Consider the following 26,013-nt stretch of genomic DNA (forward strand, 5'->3'; position numbering starts at 1 on the left):
TTTGTGCGGGCTGCTACAGGTCCCTCATCTTAATTTTTAAAATAACCCCTCAGGCCCCATCAGATAGACTGAGGTCTGTCTTAGGTCATCCCCATCAGCCAGACAACCCTTACCCATCTTGGAGGTACACTTCCCATCGAGTGTCCTCTGGCTTAGGTTGGGAAGCTGGCAAGAGAAAGTTGCCCATCCTTGACTCTCATTCTCTGGTATGAGTGTGTACTGAGCTTAACTGAGCTCTGGCCCATTTGCTATTGAGCTTACAACCTCCACAGTGATCTCCATGGCTGCCCCACCTCCCAGTACAGGAGTAGAGGATGATAGAGATGGCATATCTTTTTTGGAATGGGTCTTAAGATGTCTATATCAGCCTTATCTGTGCCAAGCCCTTTTTAAATCAATAAATTCTTGATGCAAACCACATCAGATAAATTACATCAAACTTAAAGATTCCCTTAGCTTTTCCCAAACTCTGGTACATTAACATCAACATAATTTTAGTATAAATGTTACATACTTAGAACTATCATGATTAGTTACTATATGTACACTACACTTCTTACAAACCTACATCACTATACATATTTACAACTCTTTATAAGCTTACTTATTTATACTTATTATATTCAAGAGCAAACTATATAACCATCTTATAAACATATTCATAAGGAAACTATTAGCACATATCTCTTAGAACTATTTACCAAGATTATATTTAAGAAGAAACTCTGTGGAACTATACAGAAATCTAGAACTAACTTACACTAGCAAGCATCTAAAAGAGATTTCTTAACATTTAGAAGAGATTTCTTAATACTGAAAAGAGATTTCTAGCTAAACTATTTTTTTAAAGATTTATTTATTACATATAGTGTTCTGCCTGTATGTATCCCTGCATGGCAGAAGAGAGCAGCAGATCTCATTACAGATGGTTGTGGCCACCATGTGGTTGCTGGGAATTGAATTCAGGACCTCTGGAAGAGCAGCCAGTGCTTCTAACCATCTCTCCAGCCCTCTAGCTAAACTATTAACAAGACAAGAAGTATGCAAATCACTTCTAAAGTTCAGAGTTTATAGTCAATTTTGATATCATTCTGAAAGTTCTCCTGACAGTTGGAAATAAGAGCCTAATTCATCAGTGACTCTCTCAACGCTGGGATTTAGTGAGTGTTGCTGCTATGGAGCTGTAACACCTGTAACAATGTAACTCTCAGGACAACGCTGCTCTCCCAAGTCACCTCTCTCACCCAGCTCTCTTGGCTGTTCCAGAACTGGCAGAGATGCACCAGTGACAGACAGTTTCTAACTAGGGGCTGTCCCTTTACCCAACTCATTGCAGCCTCCTTGTGCTAAAATTCAGGCAAACATGTCTGTGTCAGCAGAACTTTTGGTTTGCTCTACCGAAAAGCCTTGCCTCAGGATGATGGTGAAATTACTGTACTGAGCTGCCATAAAGCTCCTAGCAAAAACTCCTTCTGCAGCTATTAGGCATTGTCCTAAAGAAGTTTATGTTGATTTGCTGATAGTCAAAAGCAGTGTGGCTCCAAGCTTCATGTCTTTTCAGCTTTTCATTTTAGCTGACATTTAACAAACTCTCAGACTATTTCCCCTTCTTAATTTTGTTTTGTTTTTCGAGACAGGGTTTCTCTGCATAGCTTTACGCCTTTCCTGGAACTCACTTGGTAGCCCAGGCTGGCCTCGAACTCACAGAGATCCACCTGCCTCTGCCTCCCGAGTGCTGGGATTAAAGGCTTGTGCCACCACCGCCCGGCTGCCTTCTTAATTTTTTAAAAGCTGCTTTTTAAGTTTACCATGAGCAATTTTTAATGATATCAATGTTTTTCTGTTGAATCTTAAGCCCCGAAGCAATCTCCCAGAGTAAGGGCTGTTTTCCAAAGGGTTTCAAAATGGCTTGTTGATAAAGAGTACTAGCACTTTAATAAACACACAGCTTTCCCGGGCAGTACCACCACTTTTATCTAAAAAGCTACATTTCTCTATATCATCATCCTGCTGTTACAAATGACCCTTATGGACTATGTGTCCCAGACTGCCTTTTGAATATGCCACTTCCATTTCTGGTTACATGGCTTCTGTGGGTTGTGTTCATACTGAAATCAAGCTTCTGCTTTTTTATCAAGGGAGGTTTTCGTCTTCCCTAAGCTCACATTAGGACAGGTGTACTTCCCTAATCAGGCCTTCACCTGGCCCTGTCCTTGAGTAGGTTGTGTCTGTCTGCATTAAGACAGCACTTATTGCCAGAAGCAAAAATCCTTCAGGGCTTCACTCCCTCCCCTCACTGGGTCAGTGAAAGAAAACAAAAGCACTGGAAACAAAGCTTTTTCAGAAAGATTTTTCACTGATAGAAGAGGGAACTCAAGCCCTGCCTCCCTCATTGCAGGATTTTTAAAACCGCTCCTGCTTTCTCCTTGCCAGTAGCCCTTCCCCTAGCTTCAGCTTTTGGCCTGCACTTTCTCACTAGGCTCTAACCACAGGGAACTTCTGGCTGCTGTTTTTACTGGCTAGCAGAGAGGATTTTCCATATTCCAAGAGTGTTTTGTTTTGTTTTTTTAATCTAGAGCCATTACAGGTGAGTCTCCCATACTGATAGATGTTATTGCCAGGTGAGTTGAACTTTTGACCTTACAGAAAGAGAAAAAAAAAATCTGCGAAAGAGAGTTCTGAAAGGCTTTAGTTTTTTAGAGAGAGATTAAATTTTTTCCTAAGAAAGCTTTCAGTTTTTGAGAGAGAAAGACCACCAAATTTTCCCCAAAACTTCTGTTCTTTATACTTTGGCTTCATGGCCAAACAGAAACCAATTCTGATGGTGCAGTGTTTCCATACAGTGGCAACGCCAGCAGAGTGAAAAGTTTTATTTCATCCACATTTGTCCCAGGGAAAATTCTTTCCCTGCTGCTTGGAACTAAAAGCTTCCCACAGGAATCTCTTTCTCCCCATTTCTTCTGTGGTTTTTTTTCCTAGTTAGTGTTCATAGTCCCATAGTTAGAAAAGTAAGGACATAGTTCCTCCATCTTGCTGCTTATCTTATTCTACGTTTTACTTTAAGCTACATTCTACTTTTCCAAGTTTTTTCCTACACTATATTACTATACTCTACTTTCCTTATTTTTCATAGATAAAATTTTAAGAGGAGAAAGAAAGAAACCAAGAAAGAGAGAAATCTATGCTGCAGCCTCACTAGGGCATCTTCCAGCCCCCTTCACTCCCGAAAATAGATTACCCTGCCTTGTTTCCATAACTGGATATGTCCTAACTTCCCATGGGGCCCTCAAACCCTTTTGTTAGGTCCCTGGTCCCTGTTTCCAGTGCCATTTGAGGGAGACCTGCTCCCTCTTCCCTCCAAGGTACTCTTGAGGAGGGAGAAATATGTAGATAGAAGTATAGATGACAGAGACAGTTAGAAACACAAGATAGCCTCAGGAGGGCCTGGGTCAAAACCCACCATCCCCTTCTGTCTCTACTAAAGGGCTTTAAAAGGAATGCCAAGAAATAGAGCAAAAGACCTTCCTCCAGCACAGCAAAGTACAGACCATCCCAGACACCTGGTGATCATGCCATCCCTAATACAGCTGTGCTGTGTAAAGCCATGTCAGCTCTCACTAGGAAGCTTTTGTAGGTTACCACACCTCAAATTTCTTTCTTTCTCTCTTTTTTTCTTTTTTCTTTTTCTTTTTTTAAAGATTTATTTATTTATTACATCACAGCATGTATGACTACAGGCCAGAAGAGGGCATCAGATCTCATTACAGATGGTTGTGAGCCACCGTGTAGGTGCTGGGAATTGAACTCAGGACCTCTGGAAGAGCAGTCAGTGCTCTTAACCTCTGAGCCATCTCTCCAGCCCCTTCAAATTTCTTTTATTGATTTTTTTTTTTTAAATGTGCACCATGCTTTTTCTCCCCAAATCACCATATGTTCTCACCCCAGGGAGCTCTTATAAGAATTAATCAGTGGCTGGGCGGTGGTGGTGCATGCCTGTAATCCCAGCACTTGGGAGGCAGAGGCAGGTGGATCTCTGTGAGTTCGAGGCCAGCCTGGTCTACAGAGCTAGTCCAGGACAGGCTCCAAAGCTACAGAGAAACCCTGTCTCAAAAAACAAAAAACAAAAAACAAAACAAACAAACAAAAAAAGAATCAGACAAATATGGGAGGATTGAGGGGGGAGATGGCTTTCTGGTTCCTGTTTCTAAGACTCTTGAACCATGAGGTGGTCCCATCAGAGCCAAATGGCAAAGCCCTGGAATTGTTCAGTTGGGGAGGGCCTTCCATGTGCAGAATAGGCAACATCCAAAGGCTTCCAGGCACCTCTTGTGGGTAAAGTGTACAGAAGCACAGAAGAGACAGGCATAGTGCCTGCCATGAGGAGTGTCCCTGGAGGGTGTGAAGGAGGCCCAGAGGCTCTGCCATGTCAGGGCTGGTGGGTAGTGGGTTTCACTGAGGAGAGGGATGACACAGCACTTTACATTGCCACAGCCCACTGGCACAGGACATCTTTCCAGAGCTCTTCTGAGGCTTGTCCCATGAACTAACTGCCTGTGGTGGTTTGAAAGAAAATGGCCCCCAAAGGGAGTGGCACCATGAGGAGATGTGGACTTGTTGGAGGAAGTGTGTCACTATGGGGGTGGGCCATGCCTAGTGTCTCAGCTCACTTCCTGTTGCCTACAAATCAAGATGTAGGACTCTCTGCTCCTTCTCCAGCATCGCGTCTGCCTGCACACCACCATGTCCTGCCATGATGATAATGGACTAGACCTCTGGAAGCCACCCAATTAGATGTTTTCCTTTGTAAGAGTTGTTTGGTCATGGTGTCTCCTCATAGACACCCCAAGACACTGCCACTCATGGCTAGGACCAGTTGTTTACTCTCACTTTAGTTTGCAAGGATGGCTGTTGTCTTCATGAATACAAAGAGCAAAGCTGTCACACTCCATCATTCACTTCGGACTGTAACCTGCCATCAGAACAGAAGGATTCCAGCATGTCCAGCTCACCAGTTACTCAGTGGCAAAACTGGTCTGGTGAAATTTAAAACCAGATCACTGCACTGCCCAGAGCTCCTGCATGCCGTTTCTTGAAGTTCAGAGCAAAACTCCACCAGACCTCCAGCCTCTCAGGAGCCTCCTCCAGCCTCCCTGCCTCCTCATCTTACCTTGTGGGAGTCTTTTTTTTGAACACCTTCTTTTGGGAGCTGACCAGATGTATCCTTTCCTTTTCTTTGCTAAAAAGAAGAATACAAAGTCTTTTAAAGACATAAACATAGATCTGTCAATATTTTTCATTTAAAAAAATTATATTTTTTGTTGATCGTGTGTGCATGCATGTGCATGTGTATTTATGTGTATGTGTGTGCATGTGTATGTGTACATGTGTATATGTGTGGGTGTGTTTGTGTCTGAACCCTGAGACACCTATCCAAGCTCACCCCTAGCCTTTTAAAGGATCAACTAGGAAGGAGAGATCAGAAGTTGAAGTAGAAGCAGCAAAGTTCAAGGAAAGTGTTAAAAGGAGAATTCTTATATTAGTTGTTGGGAAATTAAACAGGCTTGAATAATGATAGGGCCTCTGGATAGGTTTTGGGCATGAGAAACCAAGAATTTGTGAATTAAAAAAAACAGATGTGAGGAGATAAAAAACTTGAGCAGCTGGAGTACTGGGTAGGTTGCCTGCTACCCACAATGCCTTGAAGGTATCCAACATCATGGTGGGATCTGAGATGGGAGAAAATTAGGCTTAGGTGGCTTCCAGGAAGCAATGGGGAAGCCAATGATGACAGTGTCAGAGAGGTCACAGTGTTTACTATTATTATTATTATTATTATTGTTGTTGTTGCATTTATTGGGGAGGTTGTGCACATGTGCCATGGTACACACATGGAAGTCAGGAGACAACTTGAGTGAGTTAGTTCTGTCCTTCTACCTTATGGGTTTCATGGATCAAATTAGGATCATTAGGCCTGGTGGCAGGCATCTCTAGGCAATGAGCCATCTTGCTGGGCCAATAACAACATGTTTTAATTAAATGGTGACACCTCAAAAAAGAAGCTGGGAGAGCAAAGAGCGAGAGAGGAAGTAGGTGGCAGGTGGACATCCAACCTGCTTGCCACCATGAGGTGTACGAGAAGGATGACAGAAGGTACCTGAACAGGACTTAGCAGGAAGCAGTGTCCTCAGGGGACATTAATTGCAGTTGAAGAGGTTAGGGAACAGACATGCTGCACAGTTGTGGGACAGAAGTCTGGTGATGCTGAGGACGTTTGGTCCAGCTTGTCTAAGTGCCTGCTTGTTACCTGTAGTTTTCATAAGGCCTCTGAGAAAGGTGGAGTGGAAAGAGGCTGTAGAAACACTGCAGTTGCAGAGACTGGCTGCATCGTGGCTGCTAGGATGCAGCAGCTGGAAGAACAGAAAGCATCTTGAGGGAAAAGATGTCCATACCTTTCTTGTTTGCAGGTGTGCTGGGTGCTTTCTGGGGCATTTCCTGGTCGTTTGGTGCTGGAGAATCATCTTTTACCACTAGCAAAAGAAACAGAACCCATCTCAGAGCTCATAATAGACTGAAGAGAAAATGCGGGGTTGGGGATTTAGCTCAGTGGTAGAGCGCTTGCCTAGCAAGCGCAAGGCCCTGGGTTCGGTCCTCAGCTCCAACAAAGAAAGGAAGAAGGAGGAGGAGGAGGAGGAGGAGGAGGAGGAGGAGGAGGAGGAGGAGGAGAAGAAGAAAATGCAAAGGGCAGCCTTTAGGAGAACTTAAATGGTAGAGAGTGAAGGAAGGGATCTGCCAGCCCACAAGGTTCTGCCTTCATCTGACCTTGTTATTATTTTAAAAATTCTTTGAGTATGGGTGCTTTGCTTGCATGTGTGTCTGTGTACACATGCCTGGTACCAGCAAAGGCCAGAAAAAGGCATCAGATCTCTTGGGCCTGGAGTTACAGATTGTTATTAGCTACTATGTAGGTGCTGGGAATTAAGCTCAGGTCCTCTGGAAGAGCAGCCCATCATCTTAGCCACTGAGCCACCTCTCCAGCCCTGACCACCCTGCTGTTGTTACCTATGCATCTGCTAACAGCAAATATATTTTGAAATTCTGCTAACTTTGATGGAATAAGAAAAAAAGGGGACTTGAAATTATAACAGATAAAGGTCCACCTTCTTAAAGCTCTCTGTCATTTACATAGCACTATGAATTTTGTATTCAATTCTGGCTTCTTTAGGGTCAGGTAACAGGCATGTCACAGTCTACAGACTTTTGAAGTAATTTCTTTCATATCATTTTAATAACACACATTCTTAGTACCCCATGTGATGTAGAATTGACTAGCCCTGAGGGACTGTTCCCACAGTCAGGGTGACATCAAGGCTAGCCACACCAATTGTATTGCCCACCTATGGGGACACACAGGGTTTCTGTTTGTCTGTCTTGCACTTTGTTGGGACCATTTTGAGCCTTACTTATTGCAGTGACTTCATCACAGTGGCAAAGTCACACAGTCCAGCCCTGCCATGTCCTCTTCTCTCCTGGAGTCCACCACAGTTGCTTGTGGCTGAGGAATCTTCTCTGTTTGCCAATACCTTATGCATTTTAGAGTCTAGCAGGTCCAAGGGGACTTTCTGACCTCTGTGATTGGTTCCTACAAGTCTGCCTTTCCAGTCCTGCCTCCTTGCCCACCTCATAACTCACCCTCCCTTTAGGAGCTCAGGTCTCCTGATTCCCTAAGCACCCAAGCAGTGGTAATTTTTAACTATCCCAATCAAGACTCCTAAGGGTTAAGTCATCCTTTACCAGTGTTACCTTGCACAGTGCTAGGGGAACCCAAAGGCTTCCCTCCAGAGTCTTCTTCTTCCTTAGTCTCGAGTGTTAAGCTGTCTTTGATCACTGGAGGAGGAAGGAAGATCTTGGGTTACCAGGGCTGGCTGTCAGGGAGGAGAGTGGATGGGTTACCTAGCATGGGGCCTGAGGGACTGTGGGGCATCTCTGATTGTCTTTATCATTGTCTTTATCATTTCTCTGAGGATCCCTGGAGGATGCTGAGCAGAGGGAAGGAAAAGAATCGAGGCTTTCAGGATGACCAAGTAGGGACCAGAGTGGTAAAGAGAACAAACGTGATTCTAACTAACCAGTAAGGGGCGCAAATGACCTGGGTAAAGTAGGATAGAAAAGGAACAGCAAATAGTAGCTCACTCTTAATTAGCAATTCATTAATAACAATATTCTGGTTTTTTTTTCTGAAAAAGTGAAAGATGAAACTTTCTATTGTCTTTAGCTTTCTGATTATGTTAAACAATTTGAGTGGCATGTATCAGAGGAGTGGAGGAAATGCCACTGAGTTCAAACAGGACTCCTTTATTCTCAGTCTGGAGAGCAGGGAGTCCATAACAACGTATCTTTGGCAGTGTCAGTAATACATCCTGCTATAGTTAATGTAACTAAACATTATTATATGATGGTTTGGGGAAGGCAAGTGGCATTAAGTCTGGAAGTTAAATTAGGTCCAGCACACCTTTAATGTTTTATAATATTTTCTAATAATTTTAATAACATACATATGTCTTGGAATCTAATCAATCTAAGAATAAATAAGGAGGGTTGGGAGCATAGGTCAGTGTTTGTCCAGTATGCAAGAAGCCCTGGGTTCTACTCTTAACACACTATGAAGGCTGACGCTCAAAGGTTTCTGTAGTCAGTGAAGAATTATCACTACAAGTGTATAACAAGCTATGTGGACTGGAATGGGGTTCTATAAAACTATGGATTGAACCCAGGGGTCTTGCATTGACCAGGGGAGTGATCCTCCACTAAACTAAACACTCAGATGCACAACAGCATTTTTGAAGGTTTCCGTTGCAGTGTGAGTCTGTGGAAAGCCCTCTCTGCTTCTCTCCCCATTTATTCTCATGCCCATCTCTTTCTCCTGAAGTTCCAATCATAGCCTCCCACTTGGCATGCACATAGTCTCCCTCCACAGCCCAGTCAGTGTTACTTTGCACAGTGTCAGGGGAAACGCTGGACATCCTTTCCAAGTCTTCTTCTTTATCAGTTGTAGCTGCTGAGTTGTTACTGGCAGCTGAAGGAGGAAGGAAAACCATGGATTACAGGACTGACTATAAAGGAAGACAGTGAATGGCCTAACACAGCAGTTTTCAACCTGTGGATTGCAATCCCTTTGACAAACCTCCATCTCCACAAAAAAGAAAAATTCACTACAATTCACTACAGTAGCAAAATTACTGATATGAAGTAGCAATGAAAATAATTTTACAGTTGGGCATCACCACAACATGAGGAACTGTATTAAAGGGTCACAGCATAGAAAGATTGAGAACTGAAGGCTCAGGGAAGGTGAAGTACCAAAGCCAAGGGTGGAGGGTGGGGTGTCCAGGTGTAGGAAGAAGGTATTCTGGGACCTGAGTCTCCCTGGCCACTGGCAATGCTTGTGATTTTCTTAGAAAGAGTTGTATGTAGGTAGGTGAGTGCATAGAAATGTGCATAGATGACCAAAAGGCAGCAATTTGGGGTCCTAAGTGACAGGGAGCAAGCATCCTAGGTAGGGTTACAAGTTGTGGGAAGAGATCTGTTTCTTGCCTGGAGTAGTCTTTCCTTCCTGAGTGAAGCCAGCAGGAGGCACAGCTGGGTGAGAAGGGCTGGGCTGCTCATCCAGGATCTCAATGATGTGCTGTGAGAGTGCTCGGGGCTCGTAGACTCTTGGTGCCGAGGATAGATGACTTGGTGAAGATGGTTGGGGTGGGGGCAGTGGCTGCAGAGTCTGGAAGGAGCGCCCTTCCGCTGGGTTAGTTGAGGCTTTGAGTACAGTCTGTGCAGTTCTCTTATTCCCTCCATAGGCAGTAACAACTGGAATTAGCAAAGGAGCACACATCATGACCCTGGAGATTCTGAAATTATCTGGAACATAGAATTGCCTAGTGCATCTTTTCCCCACAGTACAGGAGGCAGGTGCACAGAACAGGTTCATCACCACAAGTGTCCATTTGTGGCTTCTTTTGACTTTTATTTCATTTGGACACTCAGTGCTATTTAGTTCCTGATGTATCACCAAAAAATTGGTTGACAATATAGAAACCTTCTGTAGTGGGTAGCCATTCCAGCCTTGGCCTGGAAGTTCCAACCCCCATTGAGGCTTCGGTAATGGTCACACTCACAAGGCGGGGCTGAGAGAGGACGCTGAAGACCCAGGATCAAGAGGAGAGGCCTCTCTTGGTTCCAGGACCCTGGACGCTGGAGGTAGACTGAGCAGAGTTCTCCAGAGAACACCACCAGACGGCAACATACCTTTTCCCAGACCCTGCAACCTATCCCTTCATTTATAAGTTACCCCACAAAATAAACCTCCCTTTAAACTACATGGAATGGCCTTAATAATTTCACCAATAACCTTCTACTGTAGATGCTCCTTAAAATATATACATATATAAGTGGAATTTAAATGGAGTTATCATATAATGGGGGAGACAATGCCCTGATAAGATACCATATGCTACCAAATAAAAATGCTGTGGAACAATCTTTTTGCATACTATGAATATGTATTACTCTTGTTGACTAATAAAAAACTGATTGGCTGATAGCAGGGCAAGAAGAGATCAGATGTGACAGCCTGACACAGAGATGATGGGAAGAAGGAGGGTGAAGTCAAGAAAGACACTGGCAAGCAAGACATGTAAAAATGAGGTAACAAGTCATGAGTCACGTGGTAAAGCATAGCTAGAAATACAGGTTAATTTAAGTGTAAGAGTTAGCTAGTAACAAGCCCGAGCTATCCACCAAACATAAGTAATATTGAGCCTCTGAGTGGTTATTTGGCAATTGCCAGGTGGAAGAGAAACCTCCATTTACAAAAATACCTAATACCAGGAGTGTGTTACATCTTTTTGAGACATTGGCCAAAGGAGTACCAGAGGTTCCCCTGTCCCCAAACAGTACAGGATAATGCTAATGCTATTGGTTACTCTCCATAACCTGCTGGTAAGACTCTATTGCTGAATGCACCATACATTTATATCATCTAACATGGAGAAATCAAGCTGGTGCTCAACTGGAAGCTTCACCCCTACTGATTAGCATTCATAGTGCTGGAGAAGGTTCTGTGCATACTACCAGAGGTGAAAAGTTATCATCACTCTCACCAAGGCTGTGAGCTACAATAGTGACCAGCTTATTTGATGTATTCACTGGTACAATGGTGGCACAAATGTTATGGGAGTGACTGTAAGGACGGTTTTATGAGATGGAGCCCACACTCAGCACATGTTCCAAATCAAAGACGAGATGTGTCCTGGGCCCTCAGGTAAAACATACTGCAACTAACCTTCTAAATGAACACAGTAACAGAATGACTACCAATAATGTTTTGTTATACTCATGGTGATGCCCATTCTTGGTCACTAACTTGACTACGTCTGGAATTAACTAAAACCCAAGTGGCTGGGTACACCTGTGAGTGATACTTCTTAATTAAATCATTTGAAGTGGGAAGATCCTTAAATCTAGATCTTTTGAGGTGGGAAAATCCACCGTCAATCTGGGCCACACCTTCTGTTGACAGCCTATGGAAAGAACATGGCAGAAGGACACTTGATCTCTTTGCCTGCTTGCTTTTGCTGGCAAGTCCATTTCTTCACTGGCACAGGAGACTACTTCCATGGGATTCCAGTGTACACTGAAGACCAGCTGAGATATCCAGCTTCCTGGACTGAACAACTACTGGATTCTTGGAAATTCCATTGATAGACAGCCATTGTTGGACTAGCTGGACCATAGTCTGTAAGCCATACTAATAAATCCTCTTTCTATACATAGATTGAGTCTATCATTGCTGTTCCTCTAGAGAACCCCAATACATTCATAGATCTGAACCCTCATCAGAGAAACTTCTTCTTGCAGTGGATGGGAACTAACACAGAGATCCATGACTGGACAACATTCAGAGAGTGGGAGATGTCTTAGGATTTCTATTGCTGAAACAAAATACCATGACCCAAAAGAAAGTTGAGGATGAGAAGGTTTATTTGGCTTATACTTCAGCATTGCTGTTCATCACTGAAGGAAGTCAGGACAGGAACTCAAACAGGGCAGGAACATGGAGGCAGGAGCTGATGCAGACACCATGTAGGGGAGCTGCTTCCTTCTGGCTTGCTCAACCTGCTTTCTTATAGAACCCAGCACTAATAGCCCAGGGATGGCACCAATCACCACATGCTGGGCCCTCCCCTATTGATCACTAAATGAGAAAATGACTTACATCTGGATCTCATGGAAGCATTTCCTCAACTGAAGCTCCTTCCTCTGATAACTCTAGCTTTTATCAAGTTGACACACCAAACTAGCCAGTACAGGAGACTTTGGAGTACTCAGCTCTAAATGGGATGTCTGTAACACCCTTCCCTCAAGGCTCAGGGATCTATGTTAAAGAGGAGGTAGAAGATTGTAAGACCCAGAGGTAGTGGAAATAGCATTTTTAACACACAGAAGGACTGATGCATAATGAACTCTCAGAGACTGTGTCAGCATGCCTGAGACCAAGTTCAAACCAGACAGAAACCCGAGCACTGAGAAGGGCCAAGTAGGCACAAAGTTCCACTCCTACCAAAGAAGGTATCTGCAATTAATACTTGATGGAAAAGGGGAAATAAGTTTTCTTCAATGGAATGACACTGGGTATATAATCACACTCAAGGGCAGGCTCCATGCTCAGGAAGAGTTGGCCAACACAAAATGTACTCCAGTTTTTTTTCTTTATCTTTTCTTCCTTTCAGTTTTATTTGTGACTACGTGTGCTTTTTGTCTGTTTGTTTATTTTGATTTGGAGTTGGATTTGAGGGTTTTTCCCACCCCAAGACAGAGTTTCCTCTGTGTAACAGCTCTGGCTGTCCTGAAACTGCCTCTGTAGCCCAAGCTGGCCTCAAACTCAGGGATCCACTTTCCTCTGCCTCCCAAGTGCTGGGGTTAAAGGCGTGTGCCACCATCGCCTAGCTGGGTTTGAGTTTTTTAAGAGAGAGAAAGACTACAAAGTGGTGGGGGGCAGTGAGACAGGATCAAGAGGAGTTGAGGGATAGGAGAGAATATGATCAAATGCATGAAAAATCTTTTGAAAAATGACAGCATAAATAAATAAATAGAAAAAAGTTAAGCAAAAGTGGGTTTTGAGACATGAAATTGGATATTATGTAACCAGGCATTTAATTTCCTGTAATTTTGGTTTTATAGAACTTAGTCAATTGTGTGTAATTTTAACAAAGGTCCCTATTTTATTTGTTTGTTTGTTTGTTTGTTTTGTTTTGTTTTTCGAGACAGAGTTTCTCTGTGTAGCTTTGCACCTTTCCTGGAACTCGCTTTGGAAACCAGGCTGGCCTCAAACTCACAGAGATCCACCTGCCTCTACCTCCTGAGTGCTGGAATTACAGGCGTGTGCCACCAACGCCCGACATCAAAGATCCCTATTTTAATAAATAATCATATCTCTCTGGAGCAAATGAAACCAAGTTTCCTTAGCAGAGTGTATTGAGACCTTGATATCTGGTTTCTGCTCACTCCTGCGGGTTCTAGTGCACCCTACGATCTGGCCACATCAGTGTAACTGCTCTGTGATCTTCCTCTGCATCCCAACACCAGGCCGTTGGCTTTGCATGCTTCGTTCTCTTTAATATATTGGGGTTGGTTGCTGTTAAGATTGTTCTTCATCAATTATTTCAGAAGTAAAGATGCTCGATCCACAAACAGAAAGTCATAGATACCAAAAAAACCCCACAGAGCTGCCCAGGTCGGGAGATCTTTGAGCCCAGTCAGGCCCTGGTGAGCTCAGCGAATACTGGAAGTCTGTGTTCTCCTGGTCTGGCCGGGGTCTGCCTGGGCAGCTGTTCTGGCTTCGAAGTGAAGGTTTCCCTCCACTGTTCTCTTAGCTTACGGAATCACCTCTCCCTTGGGGAGGAGCCTTTCATGGGGAAGTGTCATCAATAGTGACCTCACCGAGGACAACGTTACAGTGCAGAGTGACCGTGTTTCTTCTGTTCTATTCTCAGACGATGGCCTGTCTGTTGAGGATGTCTTCTCCAGTCTCAGGAGATTGCCTGATGACCCTTTTACTCGTCCACCTACTCGTCAGAAGACCTGTTACTGCCCCTCTTTCTGTCCCTTTATTATCCAGTTGCTAAAGTTTTGAGGTCGAACGTCCCCTCAAAACTTAGGTGTTAAGGGCCTGGATCTCGGGGTGCCACTACAGAAGTGATTCTCAACTCCTTTGGGGGGTCAAATGACCCTTTCACAGGGATTCCATGTTATAGTTCATAACAGTAGCAAAATTACGGTTATGAGATAGGAATGAAAATAATTTTTTTATTATATTTGTGTTTTAATTTTACATATCAGCCATGGGTTCCCCTGTCCTCCCCCCTCCCGCCCCTGCCCCCACCTTCCTCCCAGTCCCTCCCCTCCATTCCCATCTCCTCCAGGGCAAAGACTCCCCTGGGGATTCATTTAAACCTGGTGGATTCAGTACAGGCAGGTCCAGTCCCCTCCTTCCAGGCTGAGCAAAGTGTCCCTGTGTAAGCCCAAGGTTCCAAACAGCCAGCTCATGCACTAAGGACAGGTCCTGGTCCCACTGCCTGGATGCCTCCCAAACAGTTCAAGCTATTCAATTGTCTCACTTATCCAGAGGGCCTGATCTAGCTGGGGGCTCCACAGCTTTTGGTTCATAATTCATGTGATTCCATTCGTCTGGCTATTTGTCCCTGTGCTTTTCCAATCTTGGTCTCAACAATTCATACTCTTACAATCTCTCCTCTTTCTCGACAATTGGACTCCTGGAGCTCCACCTGGGACCTGGCTGAGGATCTCTGCATCCATTTCCATCAGTTATTGGATGAGAGTTCCAACATGACTGTTAGGGTGTTTGGCCACCTGATCACCAGACTAGGTCAGATCAGGCTTTCTCTCGACCATTGCCAGCAGTCTACAGAGGATGTACCATTGTGGATTTCTGGGGACCTCTCCAGCACTTTGCTTCTTCCTCTTCTCATGTGGTCTTCATTTATCATGGTCTGTTATTCCTCGTTCTCCCTTTCTGTTCTTGATCCAGCTAGGATCTCCTGCTCCCCTTAACTCTCTTTCCCTCGAACCCTGCCCTTCATTACTCCCACTGTCACCCAGGTTGTTCATGTAGATCTCATCCACTTTTCTGTTGTATGGTTGGGGGTCACCACAATGTGAAGAACTGTATTAAAGGGTCTCAGCACTAGGAAGGTTGAGAACCACTGCACTATCTGGAAATGGTGCTTACTTGAAGAGATGGGGCTAAGAGGAGCTGTTAGATCATTGGGGACATCCCTTGAAGAGGATCATGGAGTCCAAGGCTTTCTTCATTTTTAGAACACACAGTGAGCAGTTTGACTTTGTCACACATTCCTGCTGTGATGCACTACCTTGCTACAGGCTTAAACTGTATGACAGGCTAGAGCTCTCTAAAACCTTTTTCTCATTATAAGTTAATTATCTCGGGCATTGTGTGGCAGAGATAGGAATCTGACCAGCAAACGGCTCTTCCTGTTCCATTGTACCTCACACTCCATTCTTTCTCCTACCCTCTCTTTCCCTGTCTGTCTCTGTCTCCTCCATCTCCGTGAGCTCCCTTTCTTCTCTCCTCCAACCTTACCAGCCATTTTCCTGCTGGCTCTGTTGAGACAGTGGTTACTATCTTGGGCTCTGTATTGGGAAATCCATATAGGAGTTCCCAGTCCTATTCTAAAACAAAAGACTGTGGGAGTTACCTCCAGATTTTCCTTTCTTTGTCTGTCAAAAGCAGCTAACAATGACGCCACAGGTTGTTTTAAGGACACATGCAATGATTATACTAATTGTGTGGAACAACCACACTATTACAAAGAGCTGCACATTGAATCCATTTCATCTCTCTCCCTCTCTAGAGCTACATCTTTCTTCTACATCTGGTCCCTGACATTCCTGCTACCTTAGCTGTTTCCTAGAGATGGTCCAGTGCCCCTATATTTTCCAGATTGGTGTGACAGTTCACATCTCTAATACCAGCACTTGGAAAGAAAGTTGAGGCAGAAGGGTTATGTTTCAGGCCAGCCTGGACTACATCATGAGACCTTGTCACAAACAAACAAACAAACAAAGTTGTACCTGAACAAAAATTCACTGAATAGCTACAACAAAACATCTGTGTCCTAGTGAAATTCACCTTGGGAAAACTGGGGTCAAGGTCAGCAAGGGCTACTCCTCCAACTGCTTTTGTGATTGAGTGTGGTTTACCTTTACATAGGAAAAACAGGCACTTGAATACATAATTCCACACTGGAAACAAACCCAGGCTTTTAGTGTAGCAACACTGCACATGTAAAATGTATTAGAGAAACCACATTACCGTTTTTGAAGCTTCTGGAAATTGCCGACAGGCTGGGGTATTCATGTAGGTTGACCGGGCTGAACAGTGTAACCAGCATCGATGAGCAGAAAGTCCGTTCCAGACTAGTGAGGACATTGTGCACTACTTTGGATACAGGGACCAGATTTTGACAGGCCTCCAGAGATTCCTTCAAAGGGTGGAGCAAGGGTTAGTTTGAATGGTTCTTCATTGAGCTGACAGCTCTATATTTGTGGTTTTCTATACTGTAAGAAAGCTACTTTTGGGCTCTTGAGGATGGCTAGATGGGTGAAGAAGGTGATGACACAAGTTTGATCCCCAGGATCCAAAGGATGGAAGGAGAGAACAGATTCTATGAGCTGCCCTTTGACCTCCACCTGCACACCATGTGCATGTCCACCTCTACCCCCAAACAGATAAATTAGTGTAATTTAAAAAAAAAAAAAAAAAAAGAAGAAGAAGCCAGGCTTGGTGACACATGCCTTTAATCTCAGGAGACAGGCAGTCAGATCTCTAATGTTTCCTATTTGAGGCCAGCATGGCCTACAAAGTGAGGTCCAGGACAGCCAGGGCTACACAGAGAAACCCTATCTCAAAACAAAACAACAAAATTTAAGAAATATTTTTTAATTTAAGAGGAAATTTAATATAAAATGTAGAGTTAAATCCTCAAAATGGAAGACAGAGGCAGAGAGGATTGATTGTAAAATTCTTCCAGTGAGTGTCTGCTAGGCTTAGGGAGCTAGTCTTTAGGTGCTCACCACCAGATGGACATGGTGATGGGACATGTGAGGATGCTGCCCAGTGAGGACACTGCCCAGGTGGGGGTGCTGCCCAGGTGGGGCCCTGCCTAGGTAGAAGCCCTGCCCAGATGGAGAAGGGCATCCAGCCCTGAAAAGAAAGTCAGTAAATAGCCAATTGAAACTGAGAACAGTATCATCAAGGAGAGCACAGCTTGCCATAAAGAGGAGGGTACCACATCTTCCTGAGTGGGTACCCTCCTGAGCAACACAGTGTGGGCTGTGATCTGATGAGGGAGCTGTGCCAAGATTTGGGAAAGACTGCTGTAACTTTCCTGAACCCGGAATTCAAAACTACTTAAAAACAGCAAAATTATTAAAAACAACAACAACAACAACAACAACAACCCACTAAGCTTGTACACATAGCCATGCCCTCCAGCATCTGCCTTATGTCAGAGTGAATTGGGGAGCCTGCAAGATGATGCATCAGGTAAGGGTGCTTGCTGCCAAGCCTGATAACCTGAGTTCAATCCCTGAGACCCACATGGCTTAAGAACCAGCTCCCACAAGTTATCCTCAGGCCTCCACACACATGCCATGGCACATATGCACAACACACACTCATATTCACACCACAAAAACATGTGGGTTTTTTTTTTTTTTTTTAAAGAATGACCTGGGAGCCACATGTTTAAATACATCAGGATGATGCCCTGTGGTGGGTTGAGCAGCATCTTCATGCCTAACAAGATACATCATTTGGACTTTGTGAGTGTGAACTTATTTGGAAAAAGGTCTTTGCAGCTGTAACTGAGGATGCTAAGCCTCCCCTGGATTAGAGTAGTCCCTAAACACAGGGGTCCTCATCAGAGGAAGGAAGAGGAAAAGACATAAGAAAGAAGATGAAGCAGAGATGGAAAGAGACTGCAATGAAGCATACGTCTAAGAACCCCAGAGCTGCCACATAAGCTAAATGGAGGCAAGAGAGGGGTCCATCTCTGGGATTCTAGAACAAGTCAACCTGTCAACAGCTCGATTGGGGCCTTCTGGCCTCCTGAACCACAAGAGACTAAACTTCTGATTTCTGGTTTGTGGTCCTTTGCTATGGTAGCATTGACAACATACCTGTCATTAATCTAGTCCCATGACACCCTTTCTCCCAGCCATCCCCTCCTGCAATAATGATCACGATCAAGTTGGGCCTTCCATGTTCTAGAATTGCCGGTGGGTTGTGGTCTTAGATTTCAATAGTGGAGCATACTTAGTGGGGTCTGGACTGCCCTGTGGAGGCCCCACAGACCTCACCTTGTATACTCTGTCAGTGATGAAGGAGTTGTCTCGGAGGGCTTCGAAGAAGGGGAATGGCTTGTTGATGGCATATGCAATGTCCAGCTTCCTGTATATGAAGTGCTGGAGAAGAGCCTTTTCCAAGGCCTTGGTCACAGTGAACATCCTAGGGAAAGAGGCAGGCTGAGGAGACAGGCAAAGGCTATCAGGAGCACTGGGAGTTACTCTTGCTGAAATGGGTCCTTGAAGGTAGAAATCCTAGTCCTCAAGCACCCCTTTAACAGTCTAAAGAGCAAAGTCTGCCTTAAAGATCTGTGGAAACAAAGGCAATGCACAGCAACCACAGAGACTGAGAGGGACAGACAATAGCATACCACCATCCTGAAAGGGATTTTTAAAACATAAAGTGGATTTTGAAAATGTCTGTTATTTGCTGAGTGGTTCCTAGGTCCAGTCTTTGTTTTAAGGCTTTTGCAGGTAGTAACTTACTGAGTTCACAAAGTATTGCAAGATGGTCACTGTCATTGCAACTATGCAACGGTGGAGAAGTCCAGTGCAGACAGAGGCAGGGTAACCCTCATGCTAGATTATACAGTGTGGAAGGGGCAGAGTAGGTATCAAATCCTGACTTTCTGGTTGGTGGTTTACACTGGAGTAAGTGTGTGACACTGAGCAGGGTTGGAACAGGCCATCTGCACTGCAGCCCAGCTAGTGCCAATGCTCACAGCAAAACGGACCACCCAGTGTGGGGAGCTAGAAACCTGGTAATGTTTAGACACTCAAAATTCACACATTTTTACCCAAACAGGCAACACAAAATAAAATCAGGAAGGATGTGGAAAATAGGATTGGTCAAAGTGGATTTGTGAACCATTACATTCCTCAGGACAGACCTGTGCCTTCTTCCATACCTATAGGATGTTCATAAAAATCGACCACTTCAAGACCATGAGAAAATAACTGGTCAGTTATAACTGGATGAAAACTTCCAGGTGACAGTCTTAGCAAAGTGTTGTAAAAATGGAAGCCCTGGTAAACGGTGCAATCACCTAGGGGGTGTTCTTGCTGTTTGGCAGTTCTGGGGATTGAGCCCCTGTGTGTCTTTGGTAAGTGCCCTGTCACTGAGCTACATGCCCTGCTGACACTAAAGATTTTTTTTTTAATACAAAGCAAACAAAGATCCCCTTTCATCTTTTGTTAAATAGAATATTAAACTGTGATTAGTGTTATTTCCAGGAATTTAATCCCAGTGGCAAATTAAACAGTCCTGTTCCTTTCTACTAATTTCCAAATTCCTTAAACTTGGCAGGAAAAAAATTTGAGGAAAGAAGAAGGAGAAGGAAACAGAGGAGGAGGAGGAGGAGAGGAGGAAGAGGGAGGGGAGGAGGAAGAGGGAGAGGAGGAGGAGGAGGAGAATAAGAAGAGGAGGAGGAGGAGGAGGAGGAGGAGGAGGAGGAGGAGGAGGAGGACAAGAAGAAGAAGAGGAAGCAACAGCAGCAGCAGCTGCTGCGCGGCCACAGCAGTACAGTGCCGTAGAGCAGAATGAAGTGCCATCAGCAGCCTTCAGTCCTGAGGAAGTCCTGGCAGTTGAGGACAGGTGGTTGGGTGGGGAGGGGGAGGGAAGACCAGAACGGACACATACTCTGTGCTCTGTTTAGGATGACTTACTATCTAGCAGCATTCAGACAAAGACAGAGACAGCATTTTCCTCCATCATCTGCCGGTTTCCAAAAGATGAAAACTAGGCCCCAGAGGGGTTAAGTAACCAAGCCCAAGGAAGTCAATGGCACAGTAGAGCCTGTCTGACCCTAATATTTCATTTCTCACGGTGCAAGATACTGTATCTCAAGCCTGACAAAATGGCTCATAATCTCTGTGAGTTTGAGGCCAGCCCGGTCTACATAGTAAGTTTCAGGCCAACCAGAGCTACACAGTGAAACTGTCTTCAAATAAAAACAGGGAGGAAAAAAAAAGATATTCCGTCTCACAGATATCTGCATTTGGGTTTTTATTATGTTAAGGGGTCTTACAAATAAATTAGGAGAAGGGAAACATCTAGTAGGAAAGACAAAGCTCAAACATGAGCAATCAATAAAATAAGCCACATGTACAGTAAGTGCATTAAAATGTGTTAAGTGGGAGTGGCCAGAAAAGTGGGAACAACTTGACATATCAAAGTGACCTAGAGAGAAAACAGTAGCCACAATCCCTAAAAATGGTAGAAATGTAAACCAGCTCAAGTGTCCCATGCCTCACTTGGAAATCAGTGTCATGAGCTCTAAAATATTAATCCCTTTGAATATTCATGCACAGGAATGTATTTCAAGGAAATGACCATGAATTTACAAAAAAAAGAAAAGAAAAGAAAGAAAGGAAGGAAGGAAGGAAATAAAGAAAAAGTTAATGACATGCTACAGAGAAGTAAGGAGGCTCCTTACTTTTTCTTTTCCGTTAGCTTCAAAATTAGGCAAAAGCCTGGTAGATGCAGAAGGCACTGCCCACCCTGGGCACATGCAGGGCCCAGCCTCTGGCGCTAGCACATGACACGATCCGCAACAGCTTTTAACTTTCAGAAAAGGAACCCTGTTTTAGCTTCTCCTGCACGTCCTCCCTCCCCCTCTTATCCACCTCCTAGTAGGTCCTTGGCACCCTCTCCGAGTCTCTGGAAAACAATACTTTGCAAAGAGAGAGCCTGGGGACCCTAAGATCCACCAGAGAAAAGCTGATCCCCAAGAATGAAGAGTCTGGCGCTGCAGAGACCAAGAGCAGAACGCACCTGGATGCCAGGCTGTCACTTGTCTCCCCGGTTCCCTAAAGCGGCCAGGAATCACTGAAGGAGATCCTGGATCCTGCCCGGAGCTGCCTTCCGGGTCCAGTCGGGAAGTCCTGCTGCCCTGGCCGCGCCGCGTCAGGTTTCCAGAAAACAAAAACCGAAAGTGATCTCAGCAGGAAGCCCGGCAGCGCCCAGCTCCCTAGCACGGTTAGTAGTTTGGATGGCAGGGCGGCTGCTGCGAATCCAGATCCTTCTGGAGTGGAGTTACAGGCTGGGGAGGCTAAGGAGCAGCACTGGAGAACAAGAGAAGGAGGTTTTCACTGTCTCTTCAACTCATCTCTATTTCCCTAGTGGCTTTGTTTTAATCTTTTTGGAGGACTGAAATGTTCTCAAACTGGATTCTGGTGAAAGTTATACTGAATAAATTTGCTAGAATTCTCAAAACAACAACAACAATAACACTAACCAGAGCTGACATGTTTGAAATGCCTAGAATTTGTCCAGATAACTATGGGGGAAAAAATTGAAATAAAAGGCAAGCAAGTGAACCCACCCCCACGCTCCCACCGCAGCCGCCACCACCACCAAATCACCTGCAGGTGAAGACTGGGAGACAGGTGCTGCACACTCCTTTAAAGATCCCTAAGGAGCCTGGGAAGTCTTCAATTGAGAGGTCTGTGTAACCCGGTCTAATATTTCCCAAATGTATTGACCTACGAAGAATTCCCTCCCAGGACACTCCTGAGGACTCAGTGGCTTTAGAGTTGAACCAAGGCTAGCCCACACAGGAGAGAGCCCCTCTGTGCTTTCTGTGGAGGCACCACCATTCCAGCCAAGCAGTCAGAGCAGACTTGACCCAGACTATCCCAGGGATGAGGACCAGAGAGGAGGAGAACAAGGTAAGTCCAAGTTAATACAGGGTGTATGCTTAGCATGCTCTTGTGTCAGAAAAATACCCCACCCCAAGAATCCTTAAAGCAGGAGAAATGATTACACCAGACAGATGTGAATAAGGACAAACGAGGTCATTCTACCCCAAACATACTCAAGAATACAGTAAAAATGGTAACACCTCACCTGGTAATTCACACCAAGTGAGAGCCTATTAAGATTATATATATTTTAGCACAGTTTTATAGATATGTAAAATGCATTCATCTAAAGTGATGATTTTGGTGAATTTCACCAAATATAATCATACCACAATGATGACATGAGCCATCCCTCCTCACCAAATCTCCCTGTTCTTGACAAAAAACCTCTCCTGGACTCCAGCCCCGGGTAATGACCACAGATTGGCTGCTACACAGCTGTTTCACCCACGTGAAAATATCCTTTTTGGTTCCATTTGCTCATTACTGTACTCTTGGGACCTGTTCCTGCAGGTCAGTAATTTTCCTCGTTAGCGGAGGTCTGAGTCTTGGGCTCTGCACAGGCCCTCGGGCCCGTCCTCCTTGTCTTTGATGCCATGCTTTGCTTGTATTTCCAGTCTTATGTCTGTTGTTTGTTTTATTTGCGTTTTTACTCCTGTTTCTTTACCTTTCCACTTCAAACTAGTTTTCTCATTTACAGAATGAGGGTTAGGTGTAAGTGAGAAAGATATGCAGAATAAATGTAACGCACCCATCCTCCAGAACTGTAGTCCTTGATGGGCTATGAACCCCTTCCTCATCCTACAAGAAATCTCTTGTTCTCAAGAGCTCTGTGAAATTGCTGAAGCCCTTTGTTGCCTAGCTGTCAAGGGCACACTTGTTCAACCTGCTCTGCCTGGATTCTCTGCACTTGCCCTGGTTGGAGGAGGCAGAGGAGAGGTTTTTTGTTTTTTGTTTTTTTTTTACTTCTGGCTACATTCAGAAGCTCCAAACACTTAATGAGACCACACCTTCTGACTTTTCCTAGTCTGGGGCTCAAATATCAGGTCTAGCTCCCCTAGTTCTGGCTCACTAGGGTGCCAGGACAGCCACAGGTCTGAGAGACTGCAGACAACCCACTCTCCCTTGTCCTTCCAGGCACCCCAGGAAGGGCAAAGGAGCCACTTCCTTCCCATACTCTGCAGCCACCTCGCCTCAGACAGCTCTGAGCCCTTAGCTGAAACAGGCTCTTCCACCTTTCCTTGGAGTGAACCAGGGGTCCCAGGTTTCTGGGGACTTGGGCTGTCTTTGCTCCTCCCCTCTGGGGCAGTGGGGGTGGGGGATTCCATGACGGGGAACTAAACAGTGAGTGAGTGCAGCCACGTCACAGCTGAGCAATTTCACTTTCTTTTTCTTCCTCTTTGGAGGGCCCTGAAAGAGTTCTCTCTGAACTTCCCAGAGGCTCAAAGGTGGTTCACTCCTCCCTCAGCCAAGTTCAGGGCACCCTCGGGGCTGTGTAGGGATGGCAGGAGGGGACAATGGATCCAGCAGCAGGTAAGTCCTTTCCCTCTCCTTGTCCCGCATCTCTGCTGAGATCAATGTTTCTATGTGCTACTAGGGTCATCCAGGCCAGGCCCCCAGCCCACGAGATCACGGGAGATTAAGAACTGGGATAGCAGTTCTCAGTACATCTCAGCTCTCCTCACTTTCTTTCCTTGCTCCTGTCACGTAGCTGGGCTGCCACTGTGGACTTCCTGGGAACTCCTGCTGGAGTGGCTGGTTCATTGGAACTTTCACTTCTCACCTCTTCCTTTTTTTTTTTTTTTTTTTTGGAGCTGAGGACTGAACCCAGGGCCTTGAGTTTACTAGCCGAGCTCTCTACCACTGAGCTAAATCCACAACCCCTCACCTCATCCTACTCTGAGCCTGGTGGTGGTCGTGCACCTTTAATCTCAGCACTCAGGCAGAGGAAGGCGGATCTCTGTGAGTTCCAGGACAGCCAAGACTGTTTCACAGAGCAGTGCTGTCTCGAAAAACAAACAAACAAGAGACAACTCTATCTAAAATGGTTATTTATAAGAAGTTCAAACCTGATTTTGACTGTTGCTAAGTTTTTCTCAGTCTGCAGTTGAGGACAGTTGAGCTCTGAGCCCACCTGTGTGGCTGAGTCAGTTCAGGAGTTAGAGCACTCTAATGGAGGAAGTGAAAGGAGATGGAGACCAGTGACTAATGGAAGCAGGTGGGGAGTGGCTGCTGTTTTTAACCTTTTCTTTTTTTTTTAATCTGTGCTGGTTACATAGTTGATTAGAAATGGATCAATTATCTTACACACACACACACACACACACACACACACACACACACACACACACAATGTGGGGGGACTGGAGAGATGGCTCAGTGGTTAAGAATTCATACTGCTTTAATAGTGGGCATGGGTTGGGTCCCCACCCCGGGGCTTCCTACTGCCTCTGGCTTCAACTCCAGGAGATCAGAAATCCCCTTATGTCCTCCATAGGCACTGCAAGAGACAGACCCCGAGACAGACACAAATCTACATAATTAAAAAGGAAAATAGAACAAATAAGACAAAAGTGTATGGAGCCAATCCTCCTCTAACAGAGACTTAGTCAATACTACTTCTGGGCCTGCAGAAGTCCTAAGAAAGCATCGTTTCTCCAGTGAAATTTGGTCAAATTCACCAGTGATACCAACAGCTTGCTGTCTTCTTTGGGAGTGGGGTGGTATTAATTACTGATTCAGTTTCTCTAATACAAGCCTGTCAGATGATCTGTCTCTCAGAGCGTGAGTTTTGGTAGTTTCTGTTTTTTAAGACATTTGGTCATTTTTGTTGTTATTATTGTTGTTATCCAATCTGCAGATATAGGGATGGCTGCTCTATTTAGTCTTTGCTGTCCTATTATGTCCGAGGAATTTATAGCTTGTGTCTTTTTGTTTGTTTGTCTTTTCTTTGTTAGACTGACTGGAGATATAGTTAGAAAAAAGATAAAGATAACTTTATTGATCAAAGGAGTGGTTTTTGGTGTGATATATAATCATACTGCTTTAGTGTAAGTATAATGCTAACTTATTTTAATTGTATGATTTCTACTTGAGTTTTTATTGTATCTTTTGTTTTCATTGGGATGAAATTGCTTTTCTTATTTTTCCTAGTTCTTTAGAAGATTTTTATGTGGACCCTCTCAGCTTCTGATATCCACATTTAGTGCTGTGCATTCCCTCTCAGCTTCTGATATCCACATTTAGTGCTGTGCATTTCCCCTAGGCCTTTCTTGTGTCTCAGCTTTAGTTGTTTTGTTCTTAGCTTCAGGGCTTTAGATGCAGGAAAAAGGGCCACAATTTTACCTGTCTACACTCACAGGTTTTTTTTTTTTTTTTTTTAATTGCATTCATTTATTGTATATGTGCAAGTGCCACAGTGTGTATGTTGAGGTCAGAGGACAACGTGAGGGAGTTGGTTCTCTCCTTCCACCATGTACATTTTGGGGATCAAACACAGGTCCTCCTTTAGACTGTTTTCAAATGTATTCTGTTTTTAATTGTTATATTTAGACTGTTTGCATTTCGACTGATTATAAATACAGGGCCACAGCTACCATATTTGTAAATATTTTCCTTTTCCTTTTAATGGCCTTCTTTTCTTTTTATGTCTTTTGGTTTTAGTCAACAAGCATTTTATGATTTTTGTTTGTTTGTTTGTTTGTTTGTTTGTTTGTTTGTTTTGAGACAGGGTTTCTCTGTGTAGCTTTGCGCCTTTCCTGAAACTCACTTTGGAGACCAGACTGTCCTCGAACTCACAGAGATCCTCTGCCTCTGCCTCCCCAGTGCTGGGATTAAAGGCATGCACCACCACCCCCGCTGGCCATGATTCTTTTTTTCTTGACTTCCTTCATTACTTTTTTTTTAAACCTTGTTTTCTTTCTTTCTTTTCTTTTC

General features: G+C 44.4%; 2 protein-coding genes across 4 annotated transcripts in view; one reads left to right on the top strand and one right to left on the bottom strand.

Annotated features, from left to right (window-relative positions):
• Sp110 (SP110 nuclear body protein) overlaps positions 1–21,499 on the bottom strand; it is a 28,994-nt gene extending 7,495 nt beyond the window's left edge. The window contains exons 1-8 of one of the 2 annotated variants that reach the window (XM_036173266.1): positions 21,209–21,498; positions 18,451–18,598; positions 16,403–16,571; positions 9,592–9,858; positions 8,990–9,073; positions 7,801–7,884; positions 6,450–6,527; positions 5,168–5,236 (exon numbers count right to left, since the gene is read on the bottom strand). In XM_036173266.1, the coding sequence (XP_036029159.1) occupies positions 5,168–5,236; positions 6,450–6,527; positions 7,801–7,884; positions 8,990–9,073; positions 9,592–9,858; positions 16,403–16,571; positions 18,451–18,597 (898 nt within the window). In that variant the 5' untranslated portion in view covers position 18,598; positions 21,209–21,498. Of the gene's footprint in view, positions 1–5,167; positions 5,237–6,449; positions 6,528–7,800; positions 7,885–8,989; positions 9,074–9,591; positions 9,859–16,402; positions 16,572–18,450; positions 18,599–21,208 lie in introns of both variants that reach the window. The other variant, XM_036173267.1, reaches the window with a different exon arrangement.
• The window catches only part of LOC118573137 (nuclear body protein SP140-like), a 49,856-nt gene continuing 44,837 nt past the window's right edge, over positions 20,995–26,013 (top strand). Inside the window, exon 1 of one of the 2 annotated variants that reach the window (XM_036173265.1) lies at positions 20,995–22,104. Coding sequence is in view for 1 of the 2 variants with exons in the window: in XM_036173264.1 (XP_036029157.1) it covers positions 23,579–23,610 (32 nt within the window). In the remaining variant the exon portion in view is untranslated. Of the gene's footprint in view, positions 22,105–23,479; positions 23,611–26,013 lie in introns of those variants that run through there. The other variant, XM_036173264.1, reaches the window with a different exon arrangement.

Source organism: Onychomys torridus, chromosome 23, assembly GCF_903995425.1.
Source record: "Onychomys torridus chromosome 23, mOncTor1.1, whole genome shotgun sequence".
NCBI classification, from domain to species: Eukaryota; Metazoa; Chordata; class Mammalia; order Rodentia; family Cricetidae; genus Onychomys; species Onychomys torridus.